At 40.8% G+C, this 27,235-nt stretch overlaps 1 protein-coding gene across 1 annotated transcript in view; it reads left to right on the forward strand.

Annotated features, from left to right (window-relative positions):
* Window positions 1-27,235, forward strand: part of LOC139800816 (A-kinase anchor protein 13-like) — an 86,200-nt gene that overhangs the window by 51,891 nt on the left and 7,074 nt on the right. The window contains exons 4-6 of the mRNA XM_071754294.1: window positions 5,543-5,690; window positions 15,731-16,027; window positions 24,667-24,850. Of these exons, the coding sequence (XP_071610395.1) occupies window positions 5,543-5,690; window positions 15,731-16,027; window positions 24,667-24,850 (629 nt within the window). The remainder of the gene's footprint in view (window positions 1-5,542; window positions 5,691-15,730; window positions 16,028-24,666; window positions 24,851-27,235) is intronic.

Here is a 27,235-nt window from a genome sequence, read left to right on the forward strand (position 1 = left end):
TAGGAGCAAAAGTTTAGCTGTTGCCCTAGTGTACTGGCAGAGGTAGATGGTGATGGATCATCAAGCATCTAAACAATTACATTTTTCTGTTATTATTTCAGTATGGTTTCTGCCAGATTTTCTAAAGCTGCCTTGCAGTTGCTTTTTCCATCTTCCAGCTGCTTTCAGAGTATTCTCCAGTTCCCAATTTGAGATGGAATTGTCTTGACTTTCCCTTTGATTTGGTCTAACTTAATTATTGTCAGTCCTGTGCAGTTACTTTCCGAAAACAACATAATATGACTGAAAAGCCAGATTTTCCTTTAAAAGCCATTTGAATGAACACTATGTGGTGCGTTTCAACCATCATTCCCATTTTGTTGGGAAGGAAACCTGAAGTGCAGGGATGTGAAAGGACTTGCCTCCTGCTGTAGTCACAGCCAATCCTGTGTACTCTGTGTCAAGCAGAAGCTGGGATAGGAATAAGTCCAACTCCATTTAAAAATTAATTCAGGCTCAGTGGTACCTTTATTTTATTCCTTGGAGGAGGAAGAAACCACAATTGTGATTTTGGGCAGTCCTCCTGGGTACAGTGTAGCACTCTTAGGAGCTAGATAGAGCTTCACTAAGGGAAAAAAAAAACCCAAACTGTTTTGAAAGGATATTTCTCCTTTTGTGTCCCAACATAATGCATTAAGCAATGACCCAGCAAGGATCTGATTTATGTCCTGAAAAGCAGAAACAAAATAAAACTTGTTACAGTGACAGGTTACATTTACTCATCTTATCCATAACCTAATCCAGCCTCTTTATTAAAGTATCCATCACCCTGATATCTACAGCAGCTCTGTAGAAGAACTACATTGGGAAGGTTTCTTTCCTTGTATGTGAATTTCTACCCATCTGGCACATGGACTTCCCACCACTGGCTAGGCTTTACCTGCATGAAAACCAGCTGGAGATGGCAGAGGTCATCACCAGGAATTTTGCTTTTATGTGTAGAACAAATGCAGCATTAGTGTTTGTTAGTGTTCTCTTATTAAAAGCAGAATGCTAAAGGTAATGCTGGACCACTTCAAGTGTTGCTATCTAGCACATGCTTCATTTTCATAAGTATTTTTAGACTGGGTGGTTAGTCAGTTAGATAACATGTTTCATTATTTCATTCAGAATACCCAGTATCAAGAAAGGGAGGAAAACCAGTTTAGTATTCCCATGCTTAAGCTATAAAAATGCAAAATGCAACTTGCATTTATTTTTTTTTTTTAAGAAAACTTAAAATTGTTAGCCAGCATAGACCACAGAAATGTAGCTATTTCTGGTAGAGTTGATATTCCTCAGGGAAAAAACATCTATTGACAGCAAGGTTCATGGTGTTCAAATGGAGATGCTGAAGGTTGCCTTTACTAGGGCAGTCTTTGCAGCAGTCCCACTGTAAAGGATCCTTTATGATGGTTTCCCCAGACAGATTTCCAGAGCCTCAAATGGAAAAGAATGATGTCTTTAAATTCTTAAAATAATGATTTCTTTTTGTATGGTGGATAGTATTTTTGAGCTAATAACACGAGTGACCTTAATTCTTTTGAGCTTAAAGATTTTGTTCATTGTTATTTCCAAATATTGCTGAGGTTATGTATTAAAAAAAAAAAGCGTTTGAAAGAAATAATTTGTTTTAACAGGCACAGAAACCAAGTCTGAGAAAGAAATGATTACTCAGAGTTGCTCATACTTTGCCTACACACAATCAGCACTGGAAAAATGAACACCTAAAAAGGTGGAGTTGTCCTGATACCAGCAAAATATGCAGACAAGCAGGTGTGTTGTCTGTCGTGTTTTGGCATTTAGATCTAGTAACAACTTTTGGACCTTCTTACAGATTATTTTATTTCTACTGCCTTAACTAAGCCAAAGGTTCAGAGCTGTGTGCCTCTAAAAGCCCTTTCTGAGTTGTTTTGTAGTAGTTTGAAGCCCAAGGTCAGGCTTGGCTTTTCCAGTGTACCTGTTCCCTTGGCAAGACAGATCTTTGGTTTGAGTGAGGGAATATGTTTAGAGGAAAGAGCCACATTCACCTTCTTCACATTCCTTTACAGCTCTCTGAAAACAGGGATTTTCAGATCTTAATGAGGGAGAGGGTGACCTCTTTCATGAATGGACCAAAATGGAATGTTTTCATTTCCAATGGGCTTGAAGCCAAATAAATATTAGTTGATCCAAACTTGTTTAGAAATTAAATTATTCTTATTTGTTTGAGCCTTAGAGAATGGCTTTGATCTGTCTATACTTTCACCAAAGGGATATTGGCAGGCTGGCCTCCCATTCTTAGCCAATTGGGATGAAAGTGGGGTTATAATAACCACCTTGTGTGGCAGTGATACTGAACAGATGACATTTTTGAACAATATTTAAAGAATAAAGGTAAACATGCTTCAATTAAAATGTTTTTAGAGACTTGATGCAATAGGGCTGTTGGAGAGTCTTCTGTGTGGGTTGGAGGAATTTGGCTGCATTTGTAACTGATTTTCTTTAAAAATGTTGGAAAGAGGAACTTTTCTTCTGTGTGATTTCCCTTTCAAATTAATATGTTGCCTGATGATAACTTTCAAAATCAAAACAAAATTGGCAGTGGACAGTGAAATTGTTAATAACTGGGAAGCAGAGATGTGTGTTGAAGGAGGATGGGCTTTGTTATTTAGTGCTTTTCTTTTATTTCTGGGATTTCAGGTCAACACAGAGCACTGTACCAGGCACAGTACAGCTAAGAGGTAGCTCAGAAGACACCTGTAAGTCAACACCTGCAATTAAGTGGCACATTGTTGGTCTTGCTGAAGATGTTTGAGGACAACTTAATTTCAAGTTAGGGGAAAAAAAAAAAAAAGCTGTTAAAAAGATATTTGGCATTCCCTGTCAGTCTTTGACTGGAGGGTCTCCTAGAAGAGGAGAAGGAGGGAGCAGGGTGGTGATCTTCCCACCATGAAGTGCTGGTTAGACACAGCTGAAATGTCTTTTAGGTTGATAACAGCTGATGATAATTTGTGCTTCCCCTAGACTTGAGTCACAACTGAAATCAGCTAAATTAAAAAGCAAAGAGTGGAATAATTTGGTTGGAAAGGACAGCTAGAGGTCATCTGGTGTGCCCCCACTGCAGTGGGCAGGGCCACCTTCAAAATTAGGTCAGGTAGCTAAATAAGATTTCCAGCTCTTTTTTTTTTTTTGAAGTCCTGGCTTAGGCAGTTTCAGGTTGTGTGCATCCTCTGGTATTGAGGTTTCCTACATGCATTTGTATTTTTTGTCAATAATAAAATATACAAATTACCTTTTGTAATAATGTTGCAAATTAAATTGCTTTTCCGTGAAATATTGAGGAGTTCACAGGGACAGGCGGGTGTCTCCTTACCAGCACTCTGTGCAGTTTTGCTCTCCTTTCACAGGACTGTTTAGTGTCTGATTTTAATTAAAGAAAAATCTTCTTTAATACATACTACTTCAAACAATCAGCCCTGTTGATGAGTGTCCTGAAATGTCACCTACATTATAAGTCTGTTTAAGTACTGTGTATGTTCATGCCTGAAGGGAGGAACAGTTTGAACAGAGACGGATATAAAAAACAAAGCACAAAGGGTTTGTAGGTTAAAACTTCAGCTTTTGTTTTTTTCAACATCCGCTCAAAACTGCATCCGTTTGCTTGAAATGGAATATTTAGTTTCCAGCTCAGCATGTGAACTGGTCATGCTTGAATTTGAAGCTTGATTTATTTCTTTTTGCACCTGTTTTTATTTTAACACTGACTATAGACAATATATACTTTTGCTACATGGTTGCTTTCTCCCCAGCTGGAAATCTGCTCTGATATTATCATGTGAGACTTTCCTACAATGTACATTTGTATCTCTGCACCCTCTGGAAATGCAAACTGGATTCACTGCTCCATTTATCTTATATTGAATTCATGGTTTTCTGTCCTGTATGTTACAAAACTGTATTTGTTTTTAAGACTAGGGGCTGGTTGGGTACTGCACTGCAGAATTTTTTTTCTATCAAAACAAGGTGCAGTCCTGCCTCTGGCCAGATGTACCAGACAGGCCAGGAGGAAGAGGAGGAGAACTGGACATGAATTTGGTGGAGGAAACAGTGGTGGGGCCTAAAAGGAGCTGGGATGAGGAAGATGTGAGACAGAACATGGGAAGGGATACTGGCAGGGGATGGGTGGACAGGAGGGCTTGAAAGTCTGGGATTTTTCTGGAGTAGTTATATTGGACAAGGAGAAAGGATGAACTGAGTGATCCTCAGGAGATTTCAAATGAAATGGCATGCATCTTCTATTGGCTGTGCAAATTAGAATTACATAATCTGCAAAAACAATAATACCCAAATCTTTTCCAGATTTGGAACATTCACAGCATGCTTAGTAGGGTGGTGGCAGAGAGCTGGCTAAGGGGGCATCCAGCTGGGTTTGATCTTTATGGAGAAGGGGCAGAAGGTCAGGTTGCAGTCTGTTGTTCTTGGTGTCTTGTCATTTGTATTCTTGTCATTTATATAATTCTTTGGGTGGGTAAACGGTGTTTGGTGAGATGACATGAATATGCTTCACTTATTGTTGTAGGAACTGCAGCAAACCATTGCCTTCCTTTCCAGGGAATGCTGTAGTTGATGGACATTGTTCCTGTTCTTCTCCATGCAGGTGTAGGAATTTCAGGTGTATTTTCTGTGGCCTGTGCTGGGTTAACTGTGATGTGTGCCCTTTATGAATGTTATTTCTGCTGACAGCAAAGACAAGAAAATGATAGATTGTACTGTGTTACTGAAACAGAGCCTCACTAAATCTAAGCAGGAATGTTCATCTAAGAGATCACAACAGACTTCAGGGCTTGAGCAACTGCTAATTTTGATCATATACTGAACTTTTCACTCAGATGTGAGCTTACAGATGGGTGAGAAGAGCTGCCATTGTCTATAAAGCCAGTTACTGGAGTTCTGTAAGGAAGGTGGAAAAAAATCTCAGTGGATATGAGACTTCTGTATCTTTTGTGTTTGAGTTGTCGATGAGAGGTATCTGCAGTGATGAAGTTGCTTAGACTGAAACTATCAACACAGTGGCTAATGTGAATGCTGAAGTGAGAATTAGTGAATTTGTTCAAATTTAGGAAAACAGAGGCAGTTTTAGGCTGCTGTGCCAGTTCTGTTGTTTTGCCTATGTATAGGTGGTGGCTTATATGTATATATGTTTATGTGTGTGTAAAAAACCTGTGTGGGGTTTGTGCTCATGTTTTTCAGACTTGGCCTGATTTCACCATATTAAGTTGGTATTTTGAATATACCCTTGAGATTTCTACATCTCTATTCCCAGAGCTGCACTTCAATGTGTTTTCTAGCTGGTTGGCTGGCTGTGATGCTGAGAGGCATGCTAAGGCTGACTTGCATATCTGAAAACTAGAATGGGCCCCAAGTTGTGTGAAAGGAGTGTATGAACAAGGAGCAGGAGCTGTGGAGGTAGAGAAGTGTTATTTTACATGATGCAGTTCTTTCAAATGGAAACCTAACCCTTTTTTCTTGTTCTTTTCCCTAGGGTGACTCTATTATTACAGTGCAGCTGACTGAGGAAGACGAAGTTGAAGATGATGTAGTTTTTTACTTGGTCTTCACTGGGTCAACTGTCCAACACTGCACAAGCACAAGAAAGATTAATCCTGGGAGCCTGGAGACAATTTCTCCTGGTAAACATTTGCCTTTCTTTGCATATCAGTGTATCAGTCTGTGAACTTTGGTTAATTTAAGTGGACTTAAATGTAATGCTTTTTGTTGGTTGTCTTTTTCCTCATTCGCACATTCATAGAGTGGAACGTGTGGTTTGGATGACTGCTTTTGCCTTTTAAAAATCTCTTGCTTGATTTCCTTAGAGTATGTGATTCTGAGATGGCAATTTAGTGTGTAATGGTGGCATTCTGGTGTAGGAAATACGGTTGTCTTTACACATAGAAAAAACTTTTAAATGCAAGCAAGATAATGGAAGACACGTTTGGGAGGTTAGAGATATGTACAGCCTGCTAAGTCCTAGCTACACTTTGGATCTACTTAACTTTGGGAGGTTCATTACTGCAGTCCTGGTGAAGTACATCCCTTTCCCCCTAAATCTAATTGTTCTTATCAGAGCCAACACACAATTTCTGAAACTCTCTCAGTTTAAGGCAATGTACGGTTTGGTGCCATCCCTCCAGCACAGCGGGTCCAGATGGGGTGGGTTTTCACATTGAAGCCCACCACTCTTTTTCAGCCTTCATGGTGTTAACAAAACAAAACAAATCAGCTCAGACTTTTAGTTCGGTGACTTCAGGACCGTGGGAATGAGTGTGTTCCAGACTAGTCCTTACCATTAACCTTTCATTCTGACTTGTTGCTATGCAGCACATGAGGAGTAGTGTGAGAACTCCTGATGTTTTCACTATATGTAGTATAGCTTCAGTGACCGAGTGTATTTTTTGAGTTTGCCTTTTTATCTCCTCTGTAAATACTGTTTTATGAGGTGCACGTGAAGTAAAATTTGGGCTAAGGAGTTTTTTTTCCTGATGATGAGCAGCTAAATATTGGCCACCGAATTCTTTCATTCCCTCCTTTATTTATCTATTTATTTATTTATTTACTGTACTGTTCAAGTTACTCCGCTGGCTTGGGAAGAGAAGTTTTTTTATGGTTACTGACCACTGGAGCCCCGTGCAATCAATTAGATTAGTGCTTATTTTCCCCCCCCCCCGAGGAGGAAGAAGAGGGGGTGACTCCTTCCCTGCTTTTGTGTGGTGGGTGTGGGGCTCTGCCATGACCTCACCTCCCCCTGGGGACTACGACTGTGTCGCCAAGAAAAGAACTGAAAAGCTTCAGTGTTCCCCTTCAGCCTGGGCAGAAGCTGCTGTGTACTGGATGGGATTTGTGGGTGGGAGTGATGTTTTCCTGTCACCCCTGGCCCTGGTATCCTTGCAGCAGTGGGGATGAGCTGGGGCCATGGCTGCCAGGTGGTATCTGGGGTGATGCTCAGTCCTGCCTGCCCCAAATATAACACAGTCACTGGGGAGGGCTCCCTGGGGCTCCTTTTGTGCCGTTTATGGGAAATCTGACTCCATTTGTGATTCAAAGAGAAAGTAAGGAAATGTTCTCAATTGTTCCTCTAGTTATAATGGAACTTTTTTTTTCCCTTTGACCCACTAAAGTAATGTGGTGTGGGATGCTAGATAGGGACGGGACAGCTTGTCAGTCAAAGGACTAATGAACCTTTCAGAAAACCTTTTTTCTGAAGTCCCATTTTTGCCAGAGAGCACTGTCCAGGGCTGTAGTGCAAGAGAAGAGGTGGCATCTTGGATGAAACAGTTTGGATAACACCCTTTCCCTTCTGTTTTCATACCCTACTTTGGAGAAGCTACCTGAGAAAAAGATTTTAGTGGTAAAGGGGATCCTGGGGACCGTTTGTCCAGTGTTGCTTCAGTACTGACATGTTCTGATTTCAATCAAAGCATGACTTATTTCAACCCAGCTCTTCCTCCTCCTCCTCCTTCCTGAACTCCACAGTGAATCAGTAATCATGTGTTTAGGCTGTATATTCAGTCAGTTGCCTTGGAGATGGTTGTGGTGACTCAGAGCTGGCGTTATTTGACCTGCAGGATTAGCCAGGAACAAGAGACAGTGTGTGGGAGACCAGCCCTTGTTTAAACACCCAGGCCTGGGTACTTAGCAAGTGCTCTGCAAAGAAACTCAGCTTTTAGCCAGAATCTGGTCCTTCACTTCCAGCTCTGAGTATCTTTTATCTGTCCCTGCAATACATGACGTGTTGCACATCCCTGGGAGCACAGCAACTCATCAGGGATGGCTCAGTTGGATGAAGGGTTCACTCACAAGCAGACAGAACCTCTCTGCCTGCCTGCCTTGAACCTCTCTGTTTCTCTTCTGAGCTTGGAGGCTCTTGCCTGATCCTCATCCCAAACCTTCAGTCCTTCATAGTGGTCCTCAGGAGATTTCGGGGTCTGGGGTTAAGGCTGTAACCATAATTCTATTAAAGCTAATATAAAAGCAAAATCAGATCTTAAATTTTTTTTTCTTGACTTTTTCAGTAGCTTTGTATGGAGTCTTAAAAAAGCGATACTATTACATTTGCTGCCAAAATTAGGTAGAATGTTTAAGCAAGGCTTTCAAAGGAAATCACATTTAAAAAAAGAATCTTGACAACATAAGGTAGTTTTAAATGAGAAAATAAAGAAAATTGAATGAAAACATAAACTGTCAGAACACCTCCTAAATTGCCATTGTGTGTGAAAATTTTCTAAATCCTGGAAGCTTTTACCTAAATAAAAGCTTAAAACTTCAGAGTAAAATGACTGCTATATTTTGTATAATCACTAGAGCAATCTGCCTCTTCCTTAGGCTGTTAGATCATCAGCCTTAAACACTGAATATATATGTAGTTAACACCACTGTTAAAATGTCAGTTTTTATTTCTGTGCATAATAGAAGAAAGGACTTCCGATTGTAAATTTATGGGAACAGCTTTTTTGCCATGAAGATGTCTAAATGCGAATTCAGCAGTTACTCAAAGAACAAAATATTTCCCTGTATTTCTCCAATTGCTTTGAAGGATGGATTGGGGTGGTGATCCTGCCCTGCTTTAACTTAAGGGAAATAATTTCCCCTTGTAAGAATCAGTTTCTCATCAAGGTGACCTGTCATAACTTGAAGTATCAAAATAATCTACCGACATACAAGAATTAGGCAGTAAATGATTCTTCGTGCACTTCCAGTAGTTCATTTGCCAGTCTAAGGACAAATCAGGTTATTTTATCCAACTGAACTGCTGTTTGCCTGGGCAAAAAGATACGACAAACATTTACCCATTGCTTTGCTGCCACTGTTAGAGTGCTTCAAATTCTAATGATCTTGCTCCAATTGTCCATAAATTAAGATGTGGCCCTCAGTACCAGAGGCACTCTGTAGTTCTGCAAAGCAAATTAAAATGCTGTCTGGTCAGACACCACGTTAAGGCTCCTCGATGTGGCAGACCAAGGTGTAATGGCACTGGGTATTGCTCACATTTGGATAGCATTACTTGCACAGACTGGGGACTAGAGTTTAGATATTAAAGAAAACACAACAGATCTGATCAGGGAAGGATGGAGAGATGATGTCAACTGTGACTGAAATGTTGTTGCTGCTGAAATTTTACTGTTGAGGATGGATGTGTCCACTTCTGTCATGGGTGCTTCTACTTAGTGCTGATCACAAACTGAGATTTCACCAAGTCTTTATTACAGTAGTAACTGAGATAGTCTTGAGTAAATTTTTTTTTTATTCCCAGCATCTCTGCAGGGTAGGGAGGATAACAGGCATAGAATGGCCAAGCAAATAGCACATGGTAGTGTAGAAAGTTTGTGTTAAAGCAGGGAAGTGAAACTTCACTACAAGCCAGCAACCTCATCTCCTGCCTCTGAGAAACAAGCCTCAAATCATGATCTGGCAAACAAACCAATGAGAGAAGAAACAACCTCATCCCTGCCCATGAGCCAAAAGCCCTGACCACAGCCTGCCATGGGCAGTGGAATCATCTCTGCATCAGAAAGCTCTTGGGCAGATTTGGGGAACTTTCTTGCAGGAGAAAGCTCAAAAAGTGAGCAGCTGCTCTGGGAGCTCAAGCAGTTGTGCAGTGCATGTAGAGCAAGTATGTGTGGCATCATGATAGCAGCTGTATTGGGCATTAATGTGTTGCTTTGCATTTAAAGCCTGGTGTGGAGTGTGTGGGAGATGCAGGAGAGCTCAGTGGAGGGAGCTTGAAATAAAATTTCAGATAGGGAGAGAGAGTCCACTACTGCAAATCCAGAGCTGCTGCACCTCCTTATCAAGTAAATGAAGGGTAAGAAATAACACTGTCCGTCAGCCGAGTCACTGAAACTGAAAAAGATATTTCTGTGAGATACAATTGCCTTTGTGTGTACTGTTGCAATTTGTTCTGTCACCCTGGGCCTTTGCTCTGTAACACCCAAATCACTTTAGTCTTGTCGATCTCAAAAAGTGCAGGATTCCTCTCTGAGTTTCAGAGGAGAGAAGAAGCAAAATTAGAGGCAGAAAAAGGGCTGAGAGACTTTTTGTCTGATGATAAATGGTTGCAAGAATTTTCCAGAGGGCTGAAACCCTCCCATTTATTACGAATGCCTGAACTCCCTGGGAGATTTTTCTCCATGCGTAAGTGAAGGTGGAGAAGCAGGTTCAGTCTTTAATTTGTTCTTAATCTCATAGTTGCCAATTGTTTCTGTTTCTTACTTTCTTCCTGCTATTTAAAAACACAGACTGATTTCAATTAGCTTGGAAACATCATAATTTCAAACTTTTACTGTGAAATCCTTTACGTATGTTCATGCTTTATTCTCTTCTACCACAGACTTTGTTTTCCCCCAAGAAACAACTTTTAATAGAAAAAGCTGTATTTCATGAATTACAGTTTTTGTACTGGTAGGCCAAAAGGGTAAACAAGTTGCATAACAAATGGCTACTTGGCAATACCAGCTGTGGATTTGAAAATGCTCTTAATTATAAAACAAAAAAAAACCCTAAAATAGAATAAAATATCATAGCCAGGAAGACTTTTTGCAGTTCATCCTCTTTACTATGCATAATTGCTCTAGGCAGTGTAATTAAAAGGAAATGATGCCAGTTGTAGATGACATCAGTCACAGGAAAAAGTGATTGAATCTGTATTGAAATGATTTCAAAAGTCATGTGTGGGGTCTTACACTTCTATAGTTTGTTTTGGGTTTTTTTTAGGGCATCTGCAGTGTAGGGGGACTTTCAAAAAAATCTCTCTACACTCTCCCTATTAACAGTAAAGGGTTTCAGAAGAAAACCAGAGGCTCCTGGCTATTGCTAGTGCTGTGCCTATGTATTTCATAAGGTTTCCTGTGTTGCAAGAGTGAATACAGTAACTGTGTACATCACACAAATGCACTTTAAATATGGGCTCTGCTTTTCAGAACCAGAATTGTCAATTTCTGAAGCAGAGAAGCACTTTTTGAAGGCCACTGGAGATCCCTTGGCAAACCCTGTCTGCAAGCCACCAGATGGCAACATCCCATGGGTGCAAATCTAAATACTCCATGAGATTTACCACATTTGCTGTTTGGCTCTCCTGCCCTGCTTAGATCTCTGTCTAAGACCTCTTTCAACCCAGCCCCGCCATGGGAATGCAGAGGATGCAATTAGCACTGGAATCCTTAGTCACCTACCAGGCAAAACCAAACATATGCTTCCAACAGGGCTTTAAATAACTGCTCAGGTTGGGGACCCATTGTTTGATAGCGCAAATGTAAGTGCTGAAAATAGGAGGTTTGGACAGGATTTCCACTTTTAGAGGAATAGGAAATGAAATCATGTTTTAGTAAAGCTCTGTTTAGGGGTGTTTTGTCTCCATGTACCTTCTTTAATGACAAAAATTCTAAATTTTTGCTGCTGCCCTTTTAACCACTCCCCAGGTCAAAGACCAGTTAGGTGGCCAGGTCTGAAGCTTTACATGAATTTGTCTGCTAATTGCTTACAGTTCAGAAATATCCACCTTTTCTTCTGATCATTGTTTTGAAAAGTTATCATGTAGAGGAAACACTGTTGTCATGCTGGTGCATCTCATCTCTTCAGGGATAATTACAGAGACACCAGAATCCCATGTTTTTGGTTTTTGTTCTTGTGTCTGAACCAAAGCAAACTTCATTAAGGAGTCCAGGAAGGAATTATTTAGTTCAAGAATTATTGTCTCATTTAAAATAATTCTGAAGCATGGTTTTACTTGAAGATGAGGAAGTCACTTTATCACATTAGAAGCAGTCACTGTGTCCATCCCTGCGTAGACTGAAATAATCAATTTCTGTATTTCTCATGCAATAAGTTGGCACTTCTCAAAATGGCTCCAAATAATTAAATGGTTTCAAAAAAGTTTAAAGTAACTGAGGAGGAGGTGGAAGCCAGTGTGTAACTGACCTAATTTCGTACTGTGACAAAACAAGTATGAAGAGGAGAGGCCACATGAGTTTGTCCTGTGCACTCTGAGGTATCAGCATGGTACAAGCACTGTTGTGTTTGTCAGAAGAGTTAAAATTTGAGCTGGGGCACTGCTGGATAATACCTGTGTGCCAATATTTAATATTTCATCATTTGGATTTGATTGCTATTTTGGCCAAAGGGCCTGATTTCTGGAGATGGCTTGAAAACAGAAGTGCTGGGCAGCATTTTGAACCCAATCACATTGTAAAGCAAGGAGATTTACTTTCCCTCAGTGGGTGTACTCATCTGTGTGATTTATTGATGTGTTTTCAGCCTACCATAATGCAAACCTTTATAAATAGTTCGTCACTTTTCCTGACACACCCAGGGTTGGGTGTTGGGTTTTTGGTTTTGCCTTTTTAATGAGTCAGACGTTTCTCTGTTCCACTTCTGGGGAAGGTGTGTGAGGGAGTTACAGCAATCGATGGTCAAACCCCTTATGCTCACAATGTGCAGGACTTGGTTCTTAACCCATGTTAGGAGAAAGTCCCACCATCTACAAGCTGGAGCATAAAAGAGACGATTGAGGTCAATAGTGTCTTTTCTGGCACTGCCATGAGCTCTTTGTGATCTTGGGCAAGTTACTGAACCTTGTAAAAACAGGTTTGGATTTGTTTTATAGATGATAACCACTTATCTCTTCAGAGTGCCAGAATGCTTAGCTCACTTTAGCTAATGCTCTGGGAAAAAAAGGGCTGTTGAAGTTCAGATATTAGTCTTGGTGAAGGAAGCAAGCAAAGGTCTTTTATGTGGGGAGAAGCATTGCCCCACCAATGGGTCCTTCAGAAGGTTTATGTATTGAGGGTATGTTTGCTTACATCGTTCTGTAGCGGTTTCAAAGCAAGGGGCAGAGACCTCTTGAGCAATCTTCTTAGTATTGGCCATGTTTGTTACTAACTGGCTCTTCTTTTGTTTGAACTGTTTGCCAAAAATCAGAACCTGTCCCAGACTCTTACCCCCTGAGTCTGACATCTTCTCAGAACTAGAGAAGGAGAACATCAAAGCAGTTGCCTTTTCGAAGAACATTCCCCAGGGTTTAGCAGGATGCTTGCTTGATCCTCTTAGATGAAAATGCATTGGCAGCTCAGTCACTTCCCTTTACCGTCTGTGTTAGATATCTGGGGGAATTGCAACAGAACTGTGGTTGGCTGCAGATCAGGACGTGGCCTTTTTATCACCTTCCCTTGTGTTTCATTGAGCAATCCTGTAGCTTTGCTTCATTTAAGGCTGGTGTTTAATGTATGCTCCATGCAAGGGAACTCAGTGTACATTTGTGTTGTACCACTTTAAGGAGACCAGTTGTCTTGACTGAGTTTTCTCTGTTGTAACGATGGAGGAGCTTTTGCTGTCCCACAGAACAGTTGAAGGGACAGGGAAGTGACTGTCCTGAAGTGTTTCTCTGTAACTGCTCAAAGAGCAGGTATGTTTTCTGCTTCAGTCCTGAAAGTATACCAGCTGTCTGGCAGAGTAGCTGTATTCTAGGTTATTTTGCAGATGGGGTTTGTATAGGAATAGAGAGAAATTAGTGTTAGGGATTTTTTAGTTTGTTTTGTTGGTTTTTTTGGTTGGGTTTTTTTTGGGGTTTTTTTGGGGGTATTTTGCTTGTTTGCTTGTTTTTTTTTAAGAAAGAAAATAAAAGCTTTTCTCACTATATTAAGGAGTCTTTTATTATGTTGTGTGTTTTTTTTTTTAACTCTGCATTCTAGCAAACTTAAACTGCTTTGCATGAGGGAGACACAAGTTCACAGCATTTGAGTCGACTCCCATAGGGTTCACAGTGTTCTCAACAGGCTGGGTGCAACTCACTGCTTTTGTGGAGGTTATAAAAAAATCAGTGTCTTCCCAGCTCCTTCTTCTGATGTCTTCAGGAAGATGAGCTAAGAAGGTGGAGGCATGTACAGTTCTGAACCATGTTAAAGGCGAGTTCCCCCAAAGTTGTACCATCCTGTTGCTTCTCCATTGAGTGTTTGAGGGTCCTACTGTGGGTTGGGTGGAGTTTGTGAGTGGGTTCATCTGTGCTGCTGAGATCCCTGCCCATCCTATTGACTGGGGGTCTACTACAATGCACATGCAATGTCATAGAAACCCCACAATACAGTATTTCCAAGAACAGCAGAATTTGGTCTTCCTGTCATTATTTTCATTATAATATCAATACTAGTAAATCTGTTCATGCAGCTTTCATCCTCTTGCTCATAGATGCCTGCTACTGGAAGGAAAGTTTTCTCACCTCTCAGCTTCAGAGTCTTCTGGGTGTATTGAGCTGTTGCAGCAACATCCATGTGTGTCTTCTTCCCTGTCTACACTGCTCTTTTTGATACCTTTCCAGCTGCTTTTGCTCTCCTTTGGTAACCGTGCAGCCTCGCCTTTGACAATTTTGGTGCTACCCACAGTGTCCAAATAGCAGTTTTGACTTTTCAATTAACTTCAGGATTGCCTCTTTCAGCAGACAAAACCTGTACATATGCCAAGAACCTCAGAACAGCTTTAGAAGGTTGGCTTGAAAGACCATGAAGATTAGGGACATATTTTTCCTTTTGTCAGGGAAATCAACAGCAAAGAGCCCCGACACAAGAAGTGAACTTTCCCACTGACTGCAAATAGGGGCTTAAATTGAATTTTCAAGCCTTTAAAAATAAATTGTCATTTCGTATTTAGCTAAGCAGAGTTTCATGAATGTAGCAGTATGCTGAGGTCATGGGCAAAAAGAAGCTTTTCCACTAATTAGTGCAGGGTCCATGCTGTTCTGGCAAAAACAACCATGATGTCAGTCCAAGGTGGGAACAAGAAACTGTGCCACACGGAGAACTTGAAACACAAACCTTATTCAAGGGACACGTCTGACAATTACAAGTGCTGGTTGTGTTGGACACACGTTTTTCCCTTTAAAAATTGCAAAAAAGGTGCTGTGCATTTATTTGTTAGTTTTTTTTAGCTTCTGAGTCAATGAATTTGCTGCCCTGTCAGGGCATCCTTTGTCTTGATTCCGCTAATATAAATAAACAAACAAACCTAGAAGGACTTTCACCCTTTTTGTTTTGTAAATATGGAAAGTGGCTATTTCCATGTTTTTATTTACCAGAAGCAGCTTAGTTTTAGTTTGGAACCCAAATGCAAAGGGCATGTGCAGCAGCAAGATCTGAGAGCACACACAGGGCATGCCTGGGCAGGTCAAGCTCTCATAGCTATTGCTGCTTTTTAGGTCCTTGTTTTAGGTGAAATTGCAGTGTTTTATGTGCAAGCCAAGTGTTGTGACAGCTTTCAGGGTACTTAGTTTTGCAGCACTCAGGTTCTGGTTTCTGGTGAGTTATTGGAGTCCTGTGGAGCAGGAAAAGAAAAGTTTGACTGTATAATCTGGTTGTTTGGACTTTAATTTCCATTGATGCGTTGGCAAAACCTTCACTTGGATTACTTAACACTTGTGGGGTTACTTGCTGCTGATTAAAAATACTCTATTGAGATAAGTATAATTTGTATTTTTTGGTTTATATTGTTCCAAACACAGGAGAGTTGCATGTCTTTTCCTTCAAAAGCCTATAAGGTCTATCTCCAACACAAATAAATTCCCAAGATAGTGCTTAATTTAGAGCTGTTCTTACCTGATTTAATGTAAAGACTGTCTCCAAAAAGTTGCTCTGTTGTGTTTCTTCAGCACATCTGTTGGTTTTCTTTACCATTCCCTGTTTTTATTTTGCAGGTCATGACTGCTGTGAGACAGTGAAGGTGGCTCTTTGTGCTTCTAGAGAAGGTCATCCTGTTCTGGTTGTGGCAGAAGAGACTTTCCAGTTTGTCCAGGATGAAGCCTATGATGCTGCCCAGTTTCTTGCCACCTGTGCTGGCAACCAGCAGGCCCTAAACTTCACCCGTTTCTTGGACCGCTCAAGACCACCTGCTGCTGATGTGGACTTTTTGGATGAGAAAGTGGCTTTGGCTTTTCGACACCTGAAACTTCCAGCAGAATGGAACGTGCTGGGAGCCGACCAGTCCCTGACCGGTGAGGACCTTTAGGGCATGTGTGAGAGACAGGAGTTGGGAAAGAAGGGAATAGCTTGGGAAAAAGGGTTTCCTGCTTTTGGAAACCCTCCACATACGCCTTTCAAAAAGTGCATTGGCCTCTGTGCTTAGAGATGGGATGGGAAAGGCTACAGTGTGTCACAACTACATCTGTATCCATCTGCTTGGCACTTCAGCCACCTTAAAATTCATAAGGCACTGATGTTTTCTCTGTGTTTTCTCTTATGACATAGCACAAGCTGTTGTAAATGATCAGTATTTTAACATATACTCAGAAGAGGGTTATTTTTTGTGTTTATGCAATGGGATCCATGTCAGTGTCATGCTTCTGAGATTTCCTGAAAGAGCCCTGTATATTGAATGTCTGATGCTCATGGAAATACTGTCTTTGTGCCACAAAGACTATTGGTAAATATTGGTGGCTTTGGTAAGTCTTGGTTTTATTACATAGGTGCCAAAGGACCATAATGTGTAAAATAAGTCTTGTTTTTCTTGGAGAAGTTGAGGGTCTGTCCCTGAGGTTTTGGATTGCATCCCTGGTTGTACTCCAGTTGGGTAAATGCTGGTGTTCCCTTTTTTGTTTTTTTTCAAATAAAAGAGGGTGAAGGTGGGAAAGCCTGACCCTTATTAACCACAGCAGTGATGGTTACTGAGAGATTATAAATAAACCCTAGGGCTGACCCAAAGTCCTGGACAATAGCAGAAGTGCCAAGGTGTTAGGGGTGCTGTGGCATGTCCATGTGCTTGGAACTAGTTGGCTAGTTCCAGCTTGTGCAAATTTTCAGAGTATTTTGGCAAATAGTTTTACCTAAGGAACATGGCTGTGAGGCATCTGTTATTTTTTATAGGATGCAATGGTGCAAACGCTTGCAGAGGGATGGCATATGGCCAGACTCAGTTCTGCTCACCACAATAGGGTTTTCTGCAGGACTTTTTCTTGCTTTATTTTCCACTGATTTGCTGACTGCTTTTGTAAACGTGAATGCACAGGCAGACAACTGAAGCAGTGTCACCAGGTGTTAAAAAATTGGATCATATTTAATGGTTTCTGGATATAAATGCAGATGCTGTCATGTTTGCAAACAGATAAACACTTGGTATTTTTTTCCTCTGTGTGGAAGACACTGATGTTTCTTTCTGCGTTTAAAAAAGCTGTGACAGTGCAGACATTTCTGGTTTAAGTGATAAAAATACAGTCCAACAGATCTTAAGTTAATGAAAACTTTGTCTGAGGCTCTGAAGTGTTGCTGATTTTGCAGGAGGGCCAAGATCCTGTTTCTCTTTTTGACTTTGGTTACTCTTTGGAAAATCAGCACTGAGGGAAATCAGGCCATAGGATTTGCACTGATTTGCTCAGCTTGTGCTTGTGTGCTTGGAAGGCATGGTCATGTGGGGCTCAGTATGCTAACAGACTTCTGGAGCATTCATTGCATCCAGTGAGAAAGTGAAGCTCTGTAGTTCTGAGCCTTCTGGCAGCCTGTGGTGAGGTTTTTGTAGATGAAAGTATAATTGGATAAATACAACTGCACAAATCCTAATTTCATCCAAGAACATTGGTTCTACATTACCTTGCAGTGAGTCTTTTGATAAACGACTGGAAAAGGGCAGCTTATTGGTGTGTTGGTTTTTTGTCTTCTCCTCAGCTTTTTTTCTTGAGCCAGATTTGGTAATTTTTTCTTGCAGTGAAATAATTGTTCATAGGCAATTTGAGGGAATTTTTGTGATTGTAACAGGAAAGATTGGCATCTGTAAGCATCCTTTTGGTCACAAAGCTTGTTTGAGGAGATGTCTCTGATTCCTCATGGTACATTAGAAAAACCTCTGTGGTAAAGCATAGCACCCTATACTGGTGCTTGGGGGTTAATTTGTGTGGGGGAGAGAGAAAATCACAGCAAAGATGGAAACTGTGGGAGCATTTGAACAATTGCATGTGTTCTGGGCAGTGTCCCCTCCAGTGGGACACCCCGTCCTGCGCTGCGTCACTACCTATGAACAGCTATTCCAATTCATATTTCACATTTTGCTATATGTCAGCACCAGATACTTCAAATAACATTCTCAAAAGAGAAAATACTATAGAAATGAGAACAAAAGAAAATGTCAGATCCCTTCTTGAAAGATTTTTAACACTGCCTCTAAGCTGGCATCTCTCTATGGGCTGTTGTGGGCTGGAAACAAAACGCTGCTGTTTAGCAAACCCTCTGAAGGCAGGAGAGAGCTGGGAGCCTCAGCCAGCTCCCTGAGTGCCACAGCCTGTTGGGGAGCTGCTGTTCAGAGAGGGACATGGCTGTCAAGCACGTTTAAAAGTTGATTTTTTTCAAGGACTGAAGTAGGAGCCTAGCTTTTAAAAAGTTAGAAGGGACCTGTGCTACTTGGGTCCTTTTTCCTGTAACAGGCCATAGTTTTGCTGCCTGGTTTGCTTTTAGGATGTTGTTCCTCTGTCTTTCTAAGTTTCCTTCCTGATCTCTGTCTCTTTTTCTCATTCTCCCTGAACCCCCCTGCTGTGTGGGACACTTGATATGAAGCCTCCTGCTTGGTATTTGTAGAAGACCTCAGAGAGCAAGTCTTAGCTTTTAATCATTAGCTTAGAGAAAAGGACAACAGAAAGTGGTGCATTAAATATCTGTTTACTGAGAGATAGAAAATATTTTACAGAGATCCAAGGTAATGGGACTTTAGGAGATCTTCCTGATCCCACTTGGAGCCATGCTAGAAAACTTGGTGATGGGAGAACATAAGTTTCCTGACTCCAGAGGTCCTTGGACTTCATCATCTCTTGCTGAGGCAGGCAGAAGATCCTCAACCATTCATTTAGATGAACTGAGGATCAAAAGAAAGCCCAGCATGTCCCAATGGGGAAGGGGACAGAGGAAACAGCTCCATGCATGATGCCATGGTCCTGTTAAGCTGGTGCAGCTATGGGTCCTAGCATGGCAGGAGCAGGGCAGGGGATGTGTGTTTGTAGAGAAGGGGTCTGCACTGCAGGTAAAATGTGCCTGAACCCCTTGGGTCAGTGTGTCCTGACCTCCTCCCTGCACTGCTGCCATCCCCAGTGCTTCTGGTCTGGGGCACTTGTTTCCTGAGGACTCAGCCACCCACTGCCCCTCTGAAGTGAGGCTTTTCTGGGTCTTGCTCTTAATTATCTATTGATACAAATACAAAGAGCACCTGCAATTTCAGAATCTCCATACTTAAGGGTTACTCTTGTTACCACTTATCCCAAACACAGCATTACTTTCAGATGCTGTGTAATCATGTCCATCTTAATTATTACAAGTACACTCTAACTTTCTAAAGAATATAGTTGTTACTGCTGTCAAAAGGAGGGTTATTTACTGTGCTAAGTGGCAATTAAAGGTGGTTTTCTAAATGGAACAGATTGTTACACTTTGTATCTAGAAATGAAAATTTAATAAGTATTCTGAGGATGCATGCAATATAAATACAGGACTGTGATTTTGTGTGTTCAATGACTGAAGAGAAAAGAATCTGACTAGAAAACTGAAACAGTATTTGGAGAGTTGAGTAATGATTAAGGCTTGTTTGTATTGCAAAAAAAATTAGGGGGTATCCAAGGCACAGGTATGACAAGCTTAGAGGGTTTTATGCTTGAGATAACTATCAGTAGCAAACAAATCACTTTGAAAATGTTTCTGTCAAGTAACGTTCAGGCAAAACCTTTGAGGAAACAGTTGTTTACTTTTGCTCATTAGAAGTAAGTGATGAAGTCCAGACCTATGCTACCATTTCAGTAGTGTTGTATTTCCAAGATGGTGCTTCCAGGAGGTGGTTACCCTTGGCAGAGGGTTCCAGTGATCTCCAGTGGTATGGAGCCATTCCCCCGAGAACATGAACAGCTTCAAGACAGTCAACCACAGTTACAGGCAGATAACCAGGAGACCATCTCATTATGTATAACACTTAATGGCTCCTTAACTTGAGGAATGGCAGTTACTTTCTTGGATATATACAGCATTCCCAGAAATGCTGGGAATGAGTATCCCATGCAGGAAGTGCTGCTTGAGAAATGAAATCTGAGAGCTTGCTAGGTAGGAGCTGGGAAGAGAGGGAAATGCTTTGTCCTGGTTTGAAGTAGCATGAGTAGATTTGGGGTGTGGGTTTAGTAACTTTAACTATAAACCCAGTAGGATTGCAGTGTACAGTGAAGCATGAGTGTCACAGTGATAAGAGAATTTATTTTTTTAATAGAAAGAGAAACTGTTTGAAGAGAGAAAATAACGATGAAAATGCCTTATTTAAAAAAAAAAGCAAAAATCCTAAAAAAACCCAAACCCACTTAAAAAAGCTGTCAAAAAGAGTTAGAAGGGAGGTTGATTATTAGGAGCCAACATTTTTTTCCATGGGAAGATGTTAAAGTTAAGCAGCTGATGGTGTTTTTCAGACCTAAAACTTCAGTCTATTCATCAGCTACCCTCTTTATCTAGTTTCTCATTGAACCTTTTCAGTGCAATAGTTACAGATAGTCTTTTTTGTTGGGTTTCATATCCTTTTCTTGTCTGTTGCTCACCACCTTTTTTTGCCTTCTGATAATGGACTGTGGTGTAAAGCAACATGGTATTTTCTGTGCCAACAGCTCAAAGCTATAGATCAGCTGTAGTTCTTTTTAAGATGTAAAAAAATCTTTTCCATAGCTAAGTTTAATGCCTTCTGCAGTGGAAGATGGGAAGCAGAAAATTATTCTTGTTCAGGCAGCATCTGGGATGTGCTGCTGAGTACTCAGATGTACCTCCTCAGTCTGTGGCTGAGAAATCATTGGCATGAAAAAGTTTCTGTTCCCTTTGATATTAGTGGCAATGGGGACATGAAGTTCCTTTGTGCTTTGAAATATTTCTTGTTTGTAAGGTTAGAAAAGAATTACCCACACATCTTTTAATTAACTGAACTCATAACTCCAAACACAACATCTTTGCCTTGACCTTTCTTCAGTCCTGTTTACTGCTGGAGCCTTCCCCTAGGACCTCAGGTTTAAGTGGTCACTTTTTGCTGGTTTTTGCTCCTGGTGCATCTCAATGTTTGATCTCAGCATTGAGAATGTTTCCATCAAAAAAACCAGAAATTTGAGGCCAGATTTGATGTCAGTTTTCAAAATTGCTGAGTATATGAAATTTGGGGTGAGAATCATACAAAGATCACAGTGATAGAAACGTTGGCAACGGATGCTAACTGGTCCATGGCTGTTTCTTGATGAGTGTATGGAGAATAAATGAGCAGTTACGTGTGGGCTACTCTATATAAACATCAATTTTTAAAAAATGTTTTTAAAAAAAAAAGTGTTTTCTGTTATTTAATCAAGAGTAAAATGCTTTTAGAGAAAAGTTTGTGTGTACTTGGATGTGGCATACCCAAACATTTTTTTTTCTTCAGTCATTACTTGTTTTGTCCTAATAGCACCTTAAACCTTAATCCTGTACTGTTAGCAGAGTACATTTGACAGTCCTCTATGGAAATTTGTCCTTAGTTACCCAGATAAACTGTCTGTTCATGTGTCACAGCTGAAAAAAAACACATAAAAATAATGTATCTAAAGTCTCATGTTTTGCCAGCTGGATTAGAGTGCCCTGCCATTATGGGACAATAATCATATGTTTCAGCTCTTGCCCATTAGTAGGAAATGAGAGGGGAACAAACCAACCTTGGACACAGTATCATGTGTCTTGTATTTCCACTGTTTCCTAGTTATAGGAAGCATTCTTGTTGACATTAAAAGGATGGCCATTTTAAGATGAGGAGCTCATGCTTGGTATGTGGCAGGAGAAGGAGCACTCTGGCTATTGCAAGTTAAAAATCTGTTTCATTTTTCCATGCCTGGGACAGACATTTTGCACCATGACAAGACTTGTACATCATTGGCTAGATTGCCAACATTTTGTGCTTCATTCCTTCAGAGATACAAAGACTGGAAAGATCTGACTTCTTTCCCTTCCCATCCAAAACCACTCCCATAGATAATGCAGACCAGCTTTCCTCTTGTTCTGAGCAGCATCCTACACCAACAGGTGTATTTTTCATTATATACCAGTAGTTAATCCAGCCCACAGATGGCACACGCCTTTTAACTGTAGCCATGCAAGTTTTGCACACTCCAAAACCTTCTAAAGCCAATGCCTGCAGTTGTTGTGTGTATGGTACTTTGTCTCTTGTCTGCCATCCTCTGTGCCCATCTGTTAAGGTGGCCTCATGCCAGCTTATATTTTAGGCAGATCTTTCCAAGTCGGCCTGGATAGTGAGCTTGTATGCTTAATATGTTCTGGATGGCAACGTGCCAGGTCTTCTTGTACAGATCTGTGCACGTTCTTCTCGCTCAGAGGCATCAGGGAAGGTTCATGTTGAGCTCAGTTGTGTCTGTAGAGATTTCCAGCCAAACTCTGGGATTCCCATGTCCAGTAATTGGGTGCTAAAGAACATGGTTTTAAACCAATGAGTAAAAGGTAGAATTCTCAGAAGTTGTCGTCACAACAGATTAGATCAGGTGGGAAATAGGGAAAGGGGGCACTTCAGCTATGGAAAGATGAGATAGAGAGGAGCACACAGTTGGATCAAGAACAGGATGATATTTGCCTGCATCTTGCATGTTTTCTTTGTTTAGTGCTGTAACTAATATGAGTTACTTGCTGTTAGCTGAGGTGCTTCCAGATAACTGTAAGGCTCTCAGCTGAAGGAGGAGGAAATATTTTGGTCCAGGGCCCCTGTGCTTGTTTTACAGCTCTTCACTGCTCAATATTAGTGCAACACTGTCCATTTTTTTTTTTTTTTTTTTTTGGATGGAAGTAGTTTGTTATAACAGAAATGCTTCTGTTTCCTTCTTTTCATTCTTGCTGACTCCACCAGTGTATTAGCACAGGTAGTGAAGGAGTGTTGTGCAAGTTGAATGAAACCTTAAGCATCTGTTTTCACTCTAGGTAAGTCCCAAATGTATCGACACTTCCTCCTTTCTGCAGCCTTCTCAGTAGCTTTTCCTTTATGTCTGTCCATATGATGTATTATTTTTTGTGACTCTCTCATTCTAATATTGTGACAACTGCTGGTTAAGTACCTTGTTGCATTGGTTATTTCCAAAGTGTTACACTCCATAACACTTTGTACCAAAATCCTTTCCATTGCTCTCCCACATGCCCAAAGTGAGCTCAGCTCTTAGTTTTTTCTCTGATCAGCAGGAACCTCCATTCAGACCATGCCCATGTATTCAGGACATCATGGTTTTGCTTTACGGTAATCAAGAGGAGGTTGAGGGGAAAGGATTGGTTTGTAGCCCAGAGACCTAATTTGGACTACTTTGGAAGAGAGATGCTGCCAGAAAGCTTTTGGTTCTTGAATACAGATTAGTTTTTCAGGAGTTGATCCAAAAAAGGTGGGAAAAAAATTGTGTTACGATTGGGAGAACTTCACATTATTACTTTGTTTTTCACCAAAGGTCTTAATGAAGTCCCTTAAGAAAGTAAGCTAGCAAGAAAAACAGCAGCACTTTGAAGAAGTAATTTCTCTTGTGGCATACTTGAGGAAAAAATACTTACCTAAATCCTAAAGCCATTATGCACTTGCATTTTTGAACCTGCTGTGTAGATTTGGCTGACAACCAAATTAATAACCCTATATATCAGTGCTATGATATTAAAGTTATTCTACTAAGTGTGCTCATTGGCATAGTTTACTGAGACCCAGCTGGTGCATTTTTGTTGTTGTTGCTGCCAGTCAATACAGAAGTCCTTTATTAATTAAAAGAAGGATTTTTTATTTCTCACAGGTTTTTTCAGCCCTTCATACAGAAATAACAGGCTTTGATCTGCAAATACTATATTTCAGCAGTGCATCTGGAGCTCATTTCTGGTTGAAGCTTTCCAGAGCATCATTCTAGGGCTGCAGCTTTTAGAGTAGGGGGATATTTTTCTGAGATGAAAGCTTAGTCTTAAGAGTGACTTTTAACAAATTAGAAGGTCGTGGTTATTAAACATAAAAAGCACCAGTGGAGATTGCTAGTTTATAAATGTTTCTCTCAGAATCACAGAGCTACTGTATAAAGCTGGGAAAAGCTGGTCTGAGGCATAATCAAACCAGGAAAGGAAATTCATCACTTTTGTCTACACAGGAGATGAACCTGTTCTCTTTTCTATCTGCTTTAGATTTGTGCTTCAAACGCAGTTCATTTTTTTCATGCCTTGGGACAAATCACTGTACCATTAAATAACAAAACCTGGTCCTGGGTGTGTGGGGCTAAGTCTTGGATATCTAGAAAAACCCATCTGAGCATTCCAGGTTCTGTTTGGAAATGTTTCAACTTGGTGGCTGCTGTGACTGCTTGTGAAATGGTGGCTTTTTCACATTGACTTCTGTGGTCAGTCTCAGGGAAGAGGTCATTAACTTCTCTTGTCCCCACCATAGCATGTCCCTTGTGTTAAAGTACTGGTGTCTCCTGAATAGTGGCTCCCAGTGTGTTTTCCCAGGTGGAGCAGGTTCTTCAGCTTTCAGACCATGTCACTTCCATGCCAGACATTGTGTATGGTGTGGCTGGGAGGTGAGGATGTGGATGTGGAATTCACTGAACCCACAGCCTACATTTCTTTTCTTTTTTTTTTTTTTTTTTTCCCTTTTTCTCTTTCCCAGAGAACATCCCTCGGGAGACACTGATGCATTTTGCAGTGAGGTTGGGTCTGCTGAGGCTGACCTGGTTTCTGCTCCAGCAGCCAGGTGGAAGAGGAGCTCTCAGCATCCACAACAATGAAGGGGCAACACCTGTGAGCTTGGCCTTGGAGAGGGGCTACCAGAAGCTGTACCAACTTTTGACAGAGTAAGGATGATTTGATGGTTCCTCTCCTATCTTTCTATGCTGTGTCATGCTTGCCTCTGCTGTACATTATTACTGAATACTATCTAAGAGCTGTGCTTTACCCTTAAAGGCAATTTTGGTATAATTTTGCTTTTATCTTTCTTACTAGCGATAATGGGGGCAGGTCTTCAGGGGAAATGGACTGATATTGTTGTGTTCTCCTTGCCTGTTGGCACCAGTGTTCTGCTGCCAGCTGTTCCTTAAAGACCCAACTGAGTCCCTGTAATGTCAACCAATTAAGAGAAACCTTCTGCATACACAAGTGAAAAAGCTTTTCCTCAAAAATGTGCAACTGCCCAGAAGAGGGGAGCTGGCAGGCTTCATGTTGATGGTTGACTGTTGCATTTGTTCTTCCTATATTTGGAGGTTTTTGGTTAAATGAAAATGTATTGAAATAAGGCAGCCTCACACAGACAATGGGTATCTTACCAGTATAGGTGAAGATTTAGGTAACAATTAATGCAAGTATTTAACAACAGAAGCTGTTCTCTTCTGAATGGTTGTGAGAGGCAGACAGATCTTTGGGATGTGTACAAGTAACTAGTGGCATGAGCATTTACTGCAGTGTTTTCTGGGGAATCCTTCAGAAGATGACAAGTTATTTTTGAATAGCAGATGTTTGGAAATTTGGCATTAAAAGCTGAGGGTAATAAAGCTTAAATAAGTCCCAAGGCACCTGTTAGTGAAAGAGAAAAGATTTGTTCTGGATGTGTGTTATTCTGATGCCTGCTTCTCTTAAGCTTCATTATTAACTTTGTTTTTCTGAGTTGGATTTTCAGATACTTGGGGTTTATGTTGAGCAACCCATGTCATGTTTAGGAGTCTGTTGTATCATCAACATTATCACACAATGTTTCTCTGTTAATTGTAAATTAATCTGCTTTCTATAGTTGTTGAGCAGGGTGTTAGCATATCTTCCATCATGTTGTGATGATTGCATTAATTTCATCTTGAACAATTGTGTCAAGCCCATGCAAAGTGCTAGTGAAGGAGAAAGGTGCAGGCTGGGATTATCTTCTAGGCTTTTTCTCTGCCAAAGTTGGCTGGGATGAATACAGAAACGGTTGTTACTTTTTTTCCATTGAGCTCAACAGTCATACTCTGAAAGCACAGAACTCTCTTGCAGACTATCTGACCAAATTGGAATGTGCACATTCATCCAATCACTGCAGCAAAGTTCTCCAAGGTGAGGACAACCATGTTAAGAGACTTAGACTTGGCATACTGTCAAGTTTAAGTTGGCCAAAACTTGATTATAAAGCTCACATCAAATGCTGCTATCTGAATAGGAGTAGAGCTGATAATTAAAAAATGGGAAATAAACAAGACTATTATAGCAGCTCTTCATGTATCTGGTAGAGTATTCCACAAGTGGTTCCAATACTGGAGTGGACAATTTTTGGTCAGTAGAAAAAAAGAAAAGAACATTTGGATTACATGGCATTGCCCTGTGCCATTCACTTTAGCAGATGCTGCTGGTGTAATCCAAGGATATTCTCTGATGGCCTTTAAGGTTCATCTTTGAAAATAAGACACTAGAACTTCAGTAACATTACCATCAAGATCCCAGATCCTATTCTTGGCATATCCTAAAGTTGCTTATTAGTGTTAGTTTTCCTTTTGGACTGCTGAGTGGAAATACAGTGTGTAAACCCTGACAGCCATGCCATGTATCCTGTGACTCTGAAACCTTCGCTATCCTCATGAAACCCTGTCAACAGAAATTCATGGATGTTGAAAGTCATGGAACCCTTTTTTGATGGATGAGACAGTGGTGAAGCTCTGTGCTACAAGTTTGGGAGCAGTGGGGGCTCTGTGTGCCATGGAGGCCACCAAAGCCCTTCAACCCTGGAGGGTGGTGGCTGCAGAATAAGTGGACACCACCTGATTTCCCAGCAGAGATTTTTGTTTTGTTAGCACTTTCTGCCATGAGGATGGGATTGAAACTTGAAAATGCCTATTGAGAGGAGAAATATTTCAAAATATAGAAAAACAGCCCAATTCCATGGAGAGAATATATATCATTTAGGGGCTATCAAAACACAAGGAGTAGTGTGCAGCCTCCTGTCTGCACTCTTTATGTGCACACTGGATAATCCATGCACACAGCTTTGGCACACAGCTCCTCCTGCTCAGCAAAATGCAGAGCAGCAATGCATGTTAGCAAGAGCCTGTACAAAAGAGTCATTATTTTTACAAGTAATTAAACTGCACTTCACCAAATAAGTTAATACAGTGTGGTTTGTGATGCTGTGGTTTGATGATGGGGGGAAACTTACTGTTCACTTGCTTGCTAATTTGCAGGACCCTGCATTTTACAATAAATCTCCCAGGCAATATTGGGAA

The sequence above is a fragment of the Heliangelus exortis genome, chromosome 11 (genome assembly GCF_036169615.1).
Source record: "Heliangelus exortis chromosome 11, bHelExo1.hap1, whole genome shotgun sequence".
NCBI classification, from domain to species: Eukaryota; Metazoa; Chordata; class Aves; order Apodiformes; family Trochilidae; genus Heliangelus; species Heliangelus exortis.